This window comes from Poecilia latipinna, unplaced genomic scaffold, assembly GCF_001443285.1.
Source record: "Poecilia latipinna isolate Pla-1442-1.1 unplaced genomic scaffold, P_latipinna-1.0 Scaffold2470, whole genome shotgun sequence".
Taxonomy (NCBI): Eukaryota; Metazoa; Chordata; class Actinopteri; order Cyprinodontiformes; family Poeciliidae; genus Poecilia; species Poecilia latipinna.
This window is the reverse complement of record NW_015115086.1, coordinates 38,679-53,580: the sequence shown is the minus strand read 5'-3', so window position 1 is coordinate 53,580 and position 14,902 is coordinate 38,679. Positions and strand designations below refer to the sequence as shown.

General features: G+C 39.8%; 2 protein-coding genes across 2 annotated transcripts; both read right to left on the bottom strand.

The window, feature by feature from the left end:
- Positions 1-211: 211 nt before the first annotated feature.
- Positions 212-11,194, bottom strand: LOC106937943 (E3 ubiquitin/ISG15 ligase TRIM25). Its single transcript, XM_015019705.1, has 8 exons — positions 10,332-11,194; positions 8,046-8,708; positions 6,101-6,209; positions 4,385-4,480; positions 2,914-3,147; positions 2,633-2,655; positions 1,418-1,563; positions 212-1,332 (listed from the first exon to the last, which is right to left on the bottom strand). Exons 2-8 carry the CDS (start codon positions 8,672-8,674, stop codon positions 1,016-1,018), a joined length of 1,554 nt encoding a protein of 517 aa, XP_014875191.1. The 5' UTR covers positions 8,675-8,708; positions 10,332-11,194; the 3' UTR covers positions 212-1,015.
- Positions 11,195-11,286: 92 nt separating this feature from the next.
- LOC106937944 (uncharacterized) lies at positions 11,287-14,896 on the bottom strand. The gene is made up of 4 exons (XM_015019706.1): positions 14,844-14,896; positions 12,998-13,299; positions 12,408-12,853; positions 11,287-12,302 (listed from the first exon to the last, which is right to left on the bottom strand). The coding sequence occupies exons 2-4, from the start codon at positions 13,184-13,186 to the stop codon at positions 11,819-11,821; spliced, it is 1,119 nt and encodes a 372-aa protein (XP_014875192.1). The 5' UTR covers positions 13,187-13,299; positions 14,844-14,896; the 3' UTR covers positions 11,287-11,818.
- Positions 14,897-14,902: the final 6 nt, after the last annotated feature.

Sequence of the window (14,902 nt, the reverse complement as noted above, 5' to 3'; positions counted from 1 at the left end):
CTGGGCTGCTCCTGACCACCGACAGTCAGATCCTAATAAGAAATAAATATTTAATAATATCCTAAATAAAACATATGTGCTCATTCAGTTATTGACAGACTACACTGATGTTTTCTGATGACAATCTACTGTTGCTAGCCGACAGCATTTGAAAAAAATATGACATTTCTGTTGAGTGATCTTGATGCTCCAAGTCAGACAAGCAACATCATTTGAAATATTCAATTCAGACTTTATTAATAATATGCACATCTTATCTTATTTTGGCCCCTTACAGTCACAATCAGAAAAAAAAAAATCAATCTTTAGTATAAAGATGTTCTGTTCTGCCTGAAATATCTGAATGTTAAAGTGCAAAATTTCATACGACCTAAAACTGCTCCTTTAAAATTCACATTTGAAGTGTGCATAGAAACATTTGACAATTCTTTATACAAAGCAAGCACTGCTTTTAAAGCCTTACTTTTTTTTTTTTTTACCATCTAATGTAAACGTATCGCATTGCAATACTTCCCCTCGCTGCCACACACACACTTTAACTTGTAATGCATAAAACAGCACCACACACACACAGCTTGTTCAAACACCAGGCCAGATGTTTTGTGTTCGCTTTTCCTTTAGAAACCAAACATGCTGACAAAGTGAAGTGAAAGTAAGAAATTGAATGCTTTTTCTTCAAATGAATAAACATTCATTTCTTATCAGGCAAGACTACGGTTGCCTTTCTATGCCTCTGCAGGGAAATATATTGGATTTAGTAAAATATTTATCAAAGTGATAGAAAATGGAGCAGTGCAGCCATGCAAAGGTTTGGTACATATTATGTCATGGTACATTCATGTTTTTGATGTGAGCCGGGTTTTTATCTACAGTGAATCTCTGATATAAAGCACTTTGATGTAGCTTAGCGGTAGCATCACAGTTTAGCATTGGGTTGTCAGTGCAGTTAGCTTCAAGTGGATCCAGCAGGAGGAAACGTTCAAACATCTGGTCCTACCACAGCTAATCGCTTCACTTAAACCCCTCGCTCTTCCTCATCGTCGTCCTCCTCTTCCTCTACATCCTCATTGTCTTCATCTTCATCTTCATCGTCATCCCCTTCCTCCTCTTCCTCTTCTCCTTCCTCCTCCTCCTCCTCCCCTTCGTCATCCTCCCATAAGCTTATGTGGTCGTCGGCCAGGTCGTCGTGCGCTTCTTCTTCCTCTTCGTCGCTCCTCATTTCCTCTTCGCTGCTGTCCTCCAGTTCGTCTTCATCGTCATCGTCCTCATCCTCGGCCACCTCTTCCTCGTTGTCCTCATGTTCCTCCTCCTCCTCGTGGTCAGAAAGACTACCTGAGGGTCGGTAGGGTTCAGAGCAATGTGATTTTCTACATGTGTAGAATGTACTGAACGTTTGAAAAATAAAATAAAAACTCACATAAGGAGTTGATGGCAGCGACGATGTGACAAGGTAGATCGTCAAGAAATTTGGTCATTTCCTCCTCCATCCTTATTCCAAGGATCTCCGTCTCCATTTCGACGTACTCGGGGTAGAACATATTTTTCCTAAGCTGTCTACGGCACCTGTCATAAAGAAAATAGTTACAGTAAGGAGTTACAGTAATAGTTACAGTAATTATTTACAGGTATGAGGTAAAGCCTGTTTAAAGGTGATTTATAGATCCTGAGTAGCGTGGTGGCACCAATACACAGACCTAAAAACAATTCAAGTCGAACATAAATGCCGTCATTATCCTGATTAAATTAAGTCCTGGCAGGTTCATAAAGTATTCCTGTTTTGGAGAGGACATCCATGAGACTGTGATTCTACTCTAAGTCTAAAGTCTTGTTTTTGCCACTTAACCGCAACACAAGTCTGAATCTTAGAGTGTTTTCACACCAGACTCTGTTTGACCAAAGTTGTAACATTTATTACATTTTCAGCTGGTGTGGTTTTCTTTCACACTGTAATGTCAAATGAACTGAACTAACTGAAAATCCTGTTCCTCTTCTCGTCTGTGGTGGCGCTGCACCAAGAACCACTGAAGGAAACGACACAAAAACGTCTGAATAAGACGCTGAATATAATGCACATGTACACACATACACATGTACCGTATATTTAAACACTGAAGAGTTACAATTCTACTGCCTTGGAATTTTGACACGTCCAAAAAATATCCTTGGCAGCCAATAATAGCTGGAGATGAAACTGTAAAAGCTACAGCATCAGATCTGTAGAAAGAGCTGCAGGAGCATCATTACACTGTTGAGACTCAAGACAGATACAGACTTGTGTAATGGAGATATGAAGTTTCACTGTTTTAATTCAAGATTCCCAAGTTTAACTTGAAATTCTGGTCATTTTATTGCTCTGTCGTTTTCTTGAAGAGAACTGATTTTTATCTGGAAGATATTTTAGAAATAAAACATGCTTACTGATATTTAATGAAGGTATCGATAAGTCTACACATTAACTAAATGCGTCAAATCAGGTTGTGAAAGGAATAAAAGTTGTCGGATTGATAGACAAAGTCCATCACCTCATAGAATATATGAAGACCACAGCTACAAAAACAATTCCATTGTATGACATCAAACAGATCAAATTAAAAATCCATCAATAAATGATAAAGATGAAATTGGTACTTACTGTTTTCCTGTGGTTTTATATGCCTGAAATCAAGACAAAACATTCAGAAACATAGAACATGAACAAAGTTAGGCACAAGTTATGCTAATCAAAACAGAAAATTAATTTAAATAGGTCTTAGCTTTTCATTACAGTTTTTTTTTTAATTTAAATAAAGATCACTTTTTTCTCCAAGCCAACTGTTTTAACATTAGTAGGCTCAAATATAAAATCATTACCAGCAGGTCTTGCATCGGAACAAGCTGGCGTACAACGCACCATTAGCAGCGAGAAGTGCTTACCTCCACAAAGTGGAACGGGTCGCTCTCCTGCACGAGGCTTTCGATGCTGCAGCGCACCTCGTCGAGGCGCGTCTGGTCCTGACAGATCCTGGAGATGTTCTTCTGAATGGCTGAGCCGTTGATCTCGCACTGGGTGCGAGTGAATTCTCTCAGTGTGAGGATGAAGCGCTGCACTCTGGTCTTCATCTCGTCCTCCAGGAGTGTCAGGCACTGCTCTGCATCCTCCTTGAACTTCTGGATGAAACACCAGGCAGGAAGGACAGAGGTACAAACTCAGTTTCAGAGGGAAAAATGCACAAAATACTGTCATTAATGACGTCACTCTGATATTACAAAACACAAAATTCCATGATAAAAGTTACTAAATGAAGCTCATGTTTAATCTAATTGAAGGTACATTGGAGACAGAGGTCACACTAGACTTTTTTGGCGTCTATCATTTAAATGGACAGCATAAAAAAAAATCCAGCATGTACGATTTTTACCCATCAAATTATAATTATAATCATGTTAACAGTCTGTTCAACCGCATTTTTTATGCGGTTTAGTTAATATTCACCTAGTTGGACAGTGAATCCAGATCCCATCACACACAGGGCAGATGGAAGCATCTTACTTTTCCTCCGTAGTGACAAAAACCACTGACTGTGGCCCCAATAACTTATAATAAATTAAATTAAACAATTTCACTTAAGCACTTCAACTTAAGTGGAGCACAGTGCCTCACAACTTCCTGCTGGTCTTCATCTGCAGAGAAATCTGTACTAGTTCATCAGTTGGATCCATCTGATCCAAACCGATAAATTGAACCCTGCGACCTTTTTACCCTGTGTGCAGTCCACATGTGCGCTTCCACAGGGATTTTTTTGTGTGATTTGCTTCCCCAAAGCAGACAGATCTTACATTTACCACGCTCCTCCTGAGCGCCGCTCTCCTCCTTGGCGCAAGAGGGTAACATCTTCCAGCTTCATTTGTTAAAACCACAGTGCGAGTTAAGTTTAATTCTTGCAGCGGCGGGGTCTGCGTCCTCATTGGTTGTGTAGCGCACTTTGCTTGTTATGATCTATTCAACTTCTGCATCCTTATTTCCTCAAGATAGACTGCTGGCTCCTCTGTTTAGACTATAAATGGATTAACACAACATGGCATTCTCTTTAATGTTTTCTGTTCTGTGTGTATTGGAGACTGGAATTAAAGGCGCCGTGTCAACCAAAGGTTTGGAACGCGCTTCTGAACCAGACGCGCTCCAAAGTGTCGTGTCCATAACTCCAGAAAAATGCTCACCGCAAAATGCAAAAGAAAATGACATTTTTAACACAGCAAATGTCAAATGTAACGTGTCTTGATTTTGTTTCCCAAGTGATCTAAAGTCATTTATCAGAGAACATAATGCCAAACCAGGGGTGTCATGAAAGCAGCAGTTAATAGATGAGTTAAACCCAGCTCAACAGGTTGGATTGTTGTGTTTTACCTTATTTTGTCTCTCCTTCTCCTTCTGCTCCTGCAGCTTCCTCTCTGCCAGGCTGTTCTTCCTCTCCAGCCTGTACAGCTGTTTGTCCATAGCGCTCTGGAGGACAGCAACATGAAGGGGTTCAATTCAAGTTACACTGCAGAAATGACTAACATGTCATACAAGCAGCAAGATGACAATACCTACATGAAGAAAAATAATAATTAGAATTCAATTTGGTCTCTGGAGCTCCTAAAACATTCATGTGAGGAAACTGATATAAAATGGTGTCCTTAACAAAACTACGTCCTGAAATAAAAGTAAATGTCTTCAATGTTTGGGACAGGTTTTTGGTGGTTTATTACGCTTCAGTTTTAGGTGAGTTCGTGACATTTCTGCTTCTTGTCGTCTCCACAGCAGTAGCCTGGAAGCATCTCCTCTCTATGTGGCATTGTTCAAAGGAAACAAAGAACAGGAAGTGGCTTTAACACCCAGAGAAGCTGGACAAAGTCACATGACTGTCCTTTCCTTCTCTAACTATTATTATTTATTCATGTGGATTCTATACATTTGCCTTGGTTGAAGTAAATCTGAAAGAAAATTGATTCTTGCCGCTTATAAACAGACTTCTAGTTTGTCTCAACTCTTCTATGCATTTTTTTTATTTCAAAATCTCACATATTTTCATACTCGGCCTTCTACATTTTCTCTGGAGATTGTGTAACATTTGACTTCAAAATTTTAACCTAAAACTGAGTAATGACTGAATCTTATAATTTGTAGGCTCCTCTAATCAGAAACCAACTAAATGCAGAAACTGGCTTTCAGTTTTTAGAGCGGAACTAGAGAACTAGTAGAGTGATCTACTCACCGATTAGTGATCTACTCACCGATTAGTGATCTACTCATCGTGATAATGGTTAATTTTCTACACTTGGTTTCCCTAAAGCATTATCTTTATATTTTCAAAATCAGACAGAATAAGAACCAAAAGTTCAATTAAGACTGAATTAAATGTGAAATTTTCCTTCCTTGAAATATTTGAATAAGCCTGCGAGACAAAAACTAAAATATGGTTAAGTAAATTACTCAAACTGTTGCGTTTAATCACAAATTAAACATATGTAATACAAGTAGAAATTAATGTAAAAAAAGAAAGCATTGAATTTATTGAGCATCAACAGGTTTATGTCCTGTAGAAATAAGGTGGGGGGGAAATGACATATTCCCATCATTATCCTGACAGAGACAATAAAAACAAACCAGTTACTTTTCCAAACAATATAAACCTCTTAGTACCACTAATGTGATCAAAATATGACCAAATGTGACAGACATTGTGTTAGGAGTTTCTTTCATATTTTCTACACGTCCTAAAACTCCAGCTGAAAGAGTGAGAGGAGGAAGTGTGCAGCACTAAATAAAACCAATCAGACATTTTTCCTCATTTTTGGGTGGCTTAGAAACAATAACTCAGTGCCACTGCACTGCTGGTCACGTGTAAACCAACAGATCAGTTTCAGTGGTTACAGCTGACATAAGTGGTCAATTATTTGATAAATATGTTTAACAGTTTATTTTCTTTTGAGACAAAACCTTAAGGCAGTCAGTAGATTTTAATTCTGACTTTTTGTTGTTATTGTTGTTGTATTGGAAACAGCATGAAGTGATTGTGATGGACTTGAAGTCAGCAGAAGTAGCAGATGGGATAAAACTCCTAGAAGGTTCTGTTGGTACCTTCAGATCCTTCATGGTGTTCTTCAGGGTCTTGATGGTGTGTCCTGAGTGTCCTCCCTCTATGGTGCAGGCGTTGCAAACACACATCTTGTCATCCATGCAGTAATATCTGGAGAATAACAGGAAATAAAATATAGAAAACAGACACTTGGTTCAGATCAAGTAAATCTTAAAATCTGATTACTTTGCGGGAGAAGAAACATTTCTATAGAAAAGTTGCAATCATAGATAAAACATTAAGAATCTTAACATATGGCATCATTATTCTGATCCTTACGTGAAAATCTGCCATTATTGAACCATTAGTAACTTTGTTCAGACTGGGAAACATCAAATCCTTCTGATTCCGTTTCCTTTATTGTCATAAAAATAAACAACTTGTAAAAACTGAACTTGTTTCTTGTCATCTCATTAAAAAAGAATGGAGGAACCTGAATCAGTAGAGTCTTAGAAAATAAACTCCAACCACTGCAGCAGATATGTTTGCTGTTATTATAAAAGTGAGAATTTGCAGCAGGTTTTCTGTTTATTTGTCAGAAGGTCTGTAGGTTTAGGTGAGACAGTAACACAAAACAACTTCATTCTGGACGCCGCCTGGCTCCCTGAGAAATCGCTTTCTCAAACAACAACATGGCACCAACTATAACATTACAGATGATCCATTTCTTAACAGAAAACTCAACTGTAAAAATGAGAATATAAGCATCTGCTTCACAAACAGGCTGGACTTGATCTTCGTCTGGTTCAACCCATTTCATTTTGAATTATTCATTGAACTGAAGATCAAGTCCAATGTCATCATTTATCTGCTGCTGCCAAAATAAATATTGAAAAGCCGAAACATATAAGTAGTTTCTCATGGTTACATAACACATAACCATGGGAAACTGTTGGAGAACATATGTTGGAGCTGGGTGATAAGGCTCAAAAATAAAATAAAATCTACATTTTTTTCCTCCATACTGATTCACTTTCTTCTCTTAAGAAGAAAACAAAAAGCTGAAATTATTTTTAAAAAATGTTGATTATTTCAATCACCCCTTCTGTGAGATGTACAATAAACTATTAGGGCTTGACTATATTTTCTTAAACATAAATTCTTGTAGTCATAATAACATTAACAGAATAATGACTGGAAGACCGTCTGAAAATTAGAAAAAAGCTTGGATAATTATTTTTTGTGTTGAGTTCTCATACAATTACTTCTTCATTCTCGTAATGTTAAGACTTCAATCTTGTATTATTTCAACTGTATTTTATTGTAACATTGACAATAAGTTAGTGTAAGCCTTATATTCCAAATAAATGGAAGATGTGTAACACACTTGTCAAACAAGATGGTGATGTGGGCATCACTCAGAAGTATGAAAATACTAGGAAACCATTTGTGGTATATATATATATATATATATATATATTTTTTTCCCCCCCAAAATCAAAATATTCAAAATACCCAAAATTCAATTCACGGATAAAATCCAGTGTTTTCCCCAAGTGTATTATAAACACACTGGCGGGACACCAGGCTTTACTTGCACCGCCACAGGACTAAGCGTTGTTTGTTTAATGTCACTGTCACATAAAAAAACCCTATTTTAAATAAAGATGGATTAAGCTAGGTTTATGGTTGACACATTGGAGGGGTCCACACCAATTGCACGTCGCTGCGCCTGCAAATTGACCTCACAAGCTGTCATTTTTAATTATGACACCTGTTCGTGCTCCTCCAAATTTCTAACAATTTTTAGCACAAACATGCTGGTAGACTGCCTTTGCGCTCCTAGCACCGGGCTTTGCAGGTTTTCTGGGGAAATTCTGAAATCAATTTATTGCTCTTTTTGTTTTATGATTAGAAGCGAATTGTCTACAGTTTTTTTGCAGTTTCATTATAAAATTAAGAGCTTAGAAGAAGAAGAGCGCATAGGCTGTAACATCTGCCTCCTACCTGTAGACTTCGTCATGATCCAGGCACTTCCTCTTCCAGAAGTCCAGCATTGGGTCTGCGAGAACATGCTCCCGGAACGCCGGCAGCTCCAGGTGCGGCTTCAGGTGCTCCTGGCACATGGACACCTCGCACTTCAGGCACGTCTTGACCGCCAGCGTTGACGAAGCGGCGTCCTGCTTGTCTTTGCCTTCCTGAGAAAGACAAGCACTAGTAGAGGACTTGTCCCCAAAGGAGCTGAATCCTGAGGCGCCGGCGGCAGCTGCGGGGCAGTAGTCGCACTGAACGGCGAAGATGGTCTTGGCTAGCTGTGCTGCAGAGAACGAAAGCGGTTCCTGGGACTTTAAAGTGGAGGCGGCCGCCGTCATGGCCCTCCGCCTGCGGAGGTAGTCGTCGGCGATGTTGGCTAGCTTGAAGTTTTTCTGGAAGTTGGTGCCGCTCTGGTGGTTTTCCCGGCACTCCGGACAGCGGACGTGGCCTCGCTCCGCCTGCCGCCTCAGCCGGTCGAGGCAGATCTTGCAGAAGTTGTGTCCACAGGGGAGCAGGCGGGGATCCCGGTACACGTCGAGGCACACCGGGCAGGTGAGCTCGTCCTGCAGGACGCTGCACTGTTCCGAGTGGGCGGAGGCCATGGCGCTTTTCAGGCAGCGGACCTCGAGGAGAAACCTGCAGGCAGAGGAAGGAGTTGGATGAGGGAAGAGGTCAAAGAAAGACTCAGAAGAAGACGGGGAAAGAGGAATTCAGATCATGGAGACCATGGATTGCAATGATCTATTCTATTCTTCAAAAGGCATCGAGATTTTTGAACCTTTTACTGTTTTTTTTTTTTGTTTTTTTCAGATTTCCCTGAAGATATCGCCAACTCCACTGTCTCTCTGCTCTGCTCCTTTAAAAAATGAGTGGCAAAAGCAAATGACTCTTTGAGGGTACTTGGATGATACGAGTTACCTTTAAGTTTCCATATGGGATAAACAAAGCATTTTTGAACTGAAAGTTGTTAAACGCCTGCCTCATCTTGCTTTAGTGAGCCACGTGTTACATACCTGATAAACTGGATTTATTGATGAAGCTCGCCAAATTACTGGTAAGGTGAATGCCGGCCAACAAAAATTACATTAATCCTCCTGTTTCATCACTTGTGTGGTTTGTTACCATTTTCAAACATTTCATGAATTCTGACTCCAACAATTCTTCAGCATCAACTTAAAATGTCGATCCAGATATTCCAGAGTTTCTGCTGATTTCTCAATCCCTTCCAAACTCCAAGAATTTTCTTAGCAAGGAAAAACAATCCAACTACACGTAGTTACCAAAAAAAAAACATGCTGATTCTACCGTAAATAAAGTGAGTACCTTTTGGTCATGTGGGTTGGCGGTTTAATGGTAATAAAACAATATTTAACTCTCCAGTCAGACAGTCTGCAGCAGCCATTTTGCTTGATTTGGCATCAGTGTTTGAGGATTTCCTGTTGATATTACAAACAATTGCAGGATTTCTCTTCTATCATTTTTTTCTTATTCCTGTTGATGACAGAGCCTTGGTTTCATCTTAAACTTTCGGGCCACTGAAACCGTGTTTAATGTCCATCTGCACCAGAAAATCAGCCACATAATTTATTGTTTTTAAGCATTTTATTTACCACTTTGTGGGTAACAATACATTTTAACCACCAGGAGATAAACCATGAAATGACTAAGAGACCAACTGGGATTTAAAAATTGAAATTAATTTGTTTGCACAATTAAACAAACGTAGTGGTTCAACCAAAGTGAGAAAAAAAAGATTTCCTTTGATTTAAAATAAACGGATTTACTTAAATTAGTTTTACCTCAAGTTTCAGTTGTTCACCCAATTCATTTTCACTTTCTTTGAAAAAAGAAAAAAATAAAAACACATACGACTAAATAAATCCCGTTTTAAAACCTTTGTTTTGATGTCAGCCGAGATAGCTTTAGTATAAACAGCCGCCGCTATGCCTGAAGGCTATGACCTGGAGATAAGCTGGAACCTGCTGGTTGTTTTTCACTTTAGATGAAAACTAATTGGTGTTCTCCAACATATTTCTACATTAGTTGGTGATTCGCCACCTGATAATGCAGGCCATGGCTTTATTTAGTCGAAACCAACCCGTTAAACGTGCCAAATTTTAGTCGTAACGACGCTTTCAGAGTCAACCGATAATTAGCCAACTCTCTGCACCTGCTCCACTAATCTCCATTAGTGCCGCTGTTGAGACCGAGATAGGCTAAAGCAAAACAAGTCAAAAACAAGCAATCCCGGCTTCATACCTCTATAATGTATGTGGTTTATGCAGCCTGGCTTCCAAGCAAAGCTGGACTCCTGGTTTCCAGAGCAATAGATGTCTCTTTCTCGGTGAGGCTAACGTCTGAAATCTGAAAGCCGCGGTTCACCTGTCGTGCTGTGGCTAATACGTTAACGCCAAAACTCGATTCTTTCCCCTTTCGTCTCACATAAAGTCCCCAAACACTAGGGTATTATCCCAGTAAAAGCTCCGGTCACTGGATGGTCGGCTTTCCCATCTGGAGTTTTCGGTATTTAACGGGAAACGACGAGTCCACGCGCACACCTGCACTCAGACAAACGGACGGACATCGAACTGAAACTAAAGCAGAGCAGAGAGCAGGGTGATGCGGGGAAAAGGACGCATTCAGGGTCCCTCGGAAATCTAAGCAACAATCAGTTGATTCGTTTTTACAATTTTATTTCCAGAAAAAAAAAAAATTCAGAAGCTTTTTGTGTGGGTCGTTGTTTTAACTTTTTAAAACTTTGTAACAATAATCAGAAACAAATGACTTCATATGTTTTGCTTCTGTTGATATTTTTTTTTACAATTTTTGCGCGTCACTTTTGTTCCCCTGAAGTGTTTTAAAAGATTGATAATAGTAAGAAAACAGAACATATACCTGTGTAGTTATACTTTACTTCGTTTTGATCAAATAGCGTAATTTCCAACAGTCATAAAATGTTCCTGGTACCCAAGGTATAAAAAAGCGTTTATATTATGTTTTATTCCTCAGTGGTGTCTAAAGTCTGTCCTCAAGGGCCAACATCCTGCATGTTTTAATACATCCAGATCAAATTATGGCTCATTAGAAGGCCTAAGAAGAACACTGACATAAGGTTGTTACTACCAGCAGGAGAGAACTAAAACATGCAGAATGCAGGTGTTATATGCCAGTCAGAACACCGGCCTTCAAGGACAGACTTGGGACACCAGTAGTCTACTATATATTTTGTACTTTAATGGAGTGGTTCAAAAGATTGGTTCAGGCAAGTGAAAGCAATAAATGCACAGTTATATAATACACCACACTAAAAAGTGTTGTCACAATAGCATAATTTCAGCTCGACACTCAAATGGCATTTTATTTGCCATAGAAAATTTCAAAGAAAAAGAACATTTTCACACCATTTTTGACTGGGATATCCAAAAAACCAATGACTTTCTGTTTTAAACCATCACACTGACGGGTTTAAAATAAAACACCAGCAAATCACATCTAGAACATCAGACTAGGACAAGTTCTTAATAGGTAATCAAGGATTTTACTCAGCAAAAAATTACATTACTACAGTCCATTTTTGCTCAGAGTAGTCATTAAAAAAAATTGTATAAAATTAGGATACCAAAGAGGAGAAAGGCACGCTTGATTTTTTTCCCCCCACACTTCATTTTCTTTTTAAATGCTTATTGAAAGCTACAACACACAATAATGCTGATCCTCATTGTAATGCTCAACACAAGCAAAGCTCTTTACAGAGAGGCCAGCCACTCCTCTGGGCCCTTTCCGTTGGCTGCCACAGGACAATAGCTCAGCCTCTTCCCATTGGCAGCTCTCAGAACTCTGTGACCTGTATCCCAAATTCTCCGCTTCCCACAGCTCGTGCAAGATCTGAAGGAGACAGCTCTCTGTTCTGGAATACAGGTAGTTGTCGGTGGAACTTCCACCTGCTGCTGATCCATTTTCCGTTTTGGGGCTATGGGCGTCGGGGTACGTGTGGAGATGTTGATTAATGCAGGAAGAACAGCAGTCCCAACCATGGAGGTGCTGGTGGAAGGAGCAGGGGCAGGAGAGGTTTGTGACAGTGCCTCTTTAGGCTCTCCTGTAGTCACCAGTAAGTTCCAAACAACAGAGGAAGAGCCGGGGTCAAGCTGGGGCTCCTGGGCGACTGTGAAGGACTCCCCTGATGTTAACAGAGGGGTAGATATATCCTCTCTAGCCATCAACCTCTTGTGCCTGCAGGGTAAAAGGAGAACAGTTAGTGTTGACCCACATTGCTAATCACAAACACTCATTTTATGAGATAAATGCCAAAGTGGTAGAAAAGAATGCTAATTGTACCATTGAGAAATGGCCACTTGGTTGATTGCAAACAGATTGAGGGTGGTCTTGGTTTTGAGAATTGGATGGTTAACTACCATGTTTCTGATGGCATTATAGTGACGCAAAACCAGGGACCACCGGTTTATCACCACACCCATGATCCTCTTGTCGCTTCCGTACAGGGTGGACAGCTCCCTGAAGATGGTTTCTACCAGGCGGCTGGAGTCAGGTGACAAGGAGGAAATGTTTTCTGTACTTGTGGCGCGGCTCGAAGTGGAGCCTGTAGACGGGGCAGCTTTATTGCAGGAGGGCTGCTTATCTTTTTCCGAGAGGTTTTGCCAGAGTTGTAGGATATGTTCCACTTCTTCATCACAGAGTTTGCCCTTCATTTCGAGGTCCACTAGCCTGCGAGCCAGTCGGACCACATGTTGGTACCCAGGGGCTCCGTCTGGACCCACAGTCTCCTGAAAAGCAGGTATGAGGCTTCATTCATGAACTCCAGTTGGGCGGAGTTGTGAAGAAAATCTTGAAGAAAGTATTGGCATTATATGCAATCTAAATACAAAAGAAAAAGCATCTGCAGTAAGAGTTGAAAAGAAAACGCATACCCCCTCGTCACTAGCAGTATCCCAGACAACCTCGAAGTAGGAATCCTTGAAGTACGAATCAGACAGAGGTGGCTTCTGAGGTGCACTGGTCTTCTGAAATGAAGTGTCCAAGAAGGCCTCTGTCACCTCATTGAAGCCCTCGTCCACATCCTCAAGTAAAACATCCTGAAGCCTGTCTTCCTCAGACATGACTTCATCCACCAACTTAATCTCTGAACCGTCTGGCTCCTCTGGATCATCAGCAAACACTCGCAGCTTGCGACCTGTCTGAGCATGCAGATAGTTTATCCCGATGAGTTCCCCTGAGGAAGAAAAAAAGTACAAAGTATTAAGTTCCCAGTGAATTTAAATGCTTGACGCTAGTTGTTGGCAACAAGGTTTTAGGGCAAATTACTCTACATAGGGTGAGGTTGGTCTTTTCATTGCTGAAACATTGGAATTTGGAAGGAAATTAAGTTTACAATAAAACCTTGTCTTTGCCATGGAAGTCAATCTGGTATTGGGCATTACCATGTAAAAAGTTAGTTGCACTAACCCTAAAGCTCTTATCATAGACATTAGTTCCAAAAATGATAAAGTGCTATACCAACATGATATTTAACGGAAGCTAAAGAGCTAAATTTAACCATCTGTCAATGACACATGTGTTACAGTCTATTGCCCTCAACAGGAGCTTATTTGTTATTGCACACCTACCTGTTAGGTTGTGCTTCAGGACGTGATTCTTTGGAACAGACCTTTCACATAAAGGTTCAGATTTATAGTTGAGTATTGATAACTGTTGCTGATTTTGCCTAATTGACCTTAGAAGTGATTTGGCCAGAAAGCAGGCAAGACATCAGTGGAGTTTAAATCATTTACAGTGCAGCAATGGATTCTGGGTATATAATAAATGTCATTTGGTGTGCCACATTACGGGTAGAGAACATGGAGAGAAGAAATGGAAAAGCTGTGTAAACAGTCTTCACCCACTTCAAAATAACAGCATGAATATAAAAGTCAAACTATTTGAAGTATTCTTAAACAGTCAATAACCAAAACTTCAGTGTGTTCATTCAGAAGTAAAAAAAAAAAACTGGCAGAAATTAGGGCTTTAAGTTTTATCTTGAAAAAGATTATTTTGAGGCCAGCTTACTGTGCTAAACCTTTTCAAACTTAGCGAAAATGCTAAATGAAAAATTAGCTTGGCTATTAGCACATGTGGGGATTGGCAGAAGTGTGCCCACCACTGGTCTCTGCATTGCTGTTTTATTTTTTTTGTACATTCAAAACAGCTAAAAAACACATGGCTTTGAAAAAAGCTCTATAAACACGAGAAAAAGAAGAAAAAAAACTACTACACAAACAAACAGTCTTCACCCACTTTGAAATAAGAGCATGAATATAAATGTCAAGCTACTCAAAGAATTCTTAAAAGGCGATTAAAAAAAATTCACCAATGTCAAATTTTATTCACGATAGTTTACAAAACACCCAAGTACAGAGGAAGCTAAGGGAGCTACATGTTTTCAACATTAGCAGAAATGCCAAAGGAAAAATTAGCTCCATCATCAGTGCATTAGCGGAAGTGTGTTGTTCTCTGCTGGTCTCATTATCTGAGGTACATCTTTGCTATGAAGCTAGAGAAATGTGACATCATTTATTTTTTGATTGTTTATTGTATAAAGACATGTGGTAGACAATTTGTATGTTTATCAGTCATTGGAAAATAAGTATTCAACACTTTGTGTGAAGATTGTCTGTGCAAGTTGCCACACTCAATAGCATGACACACTGACCTTTTAACATGGTAGATCACCACCAGTAAAATGAACCCCAACACACTTTTGCTGCTGTTCAGTGTTACCTGTATACAGCAGTGGTTTGGTCGTCTCAGGCAGCGTTTCTCCCAGCAAATGCTGTCTC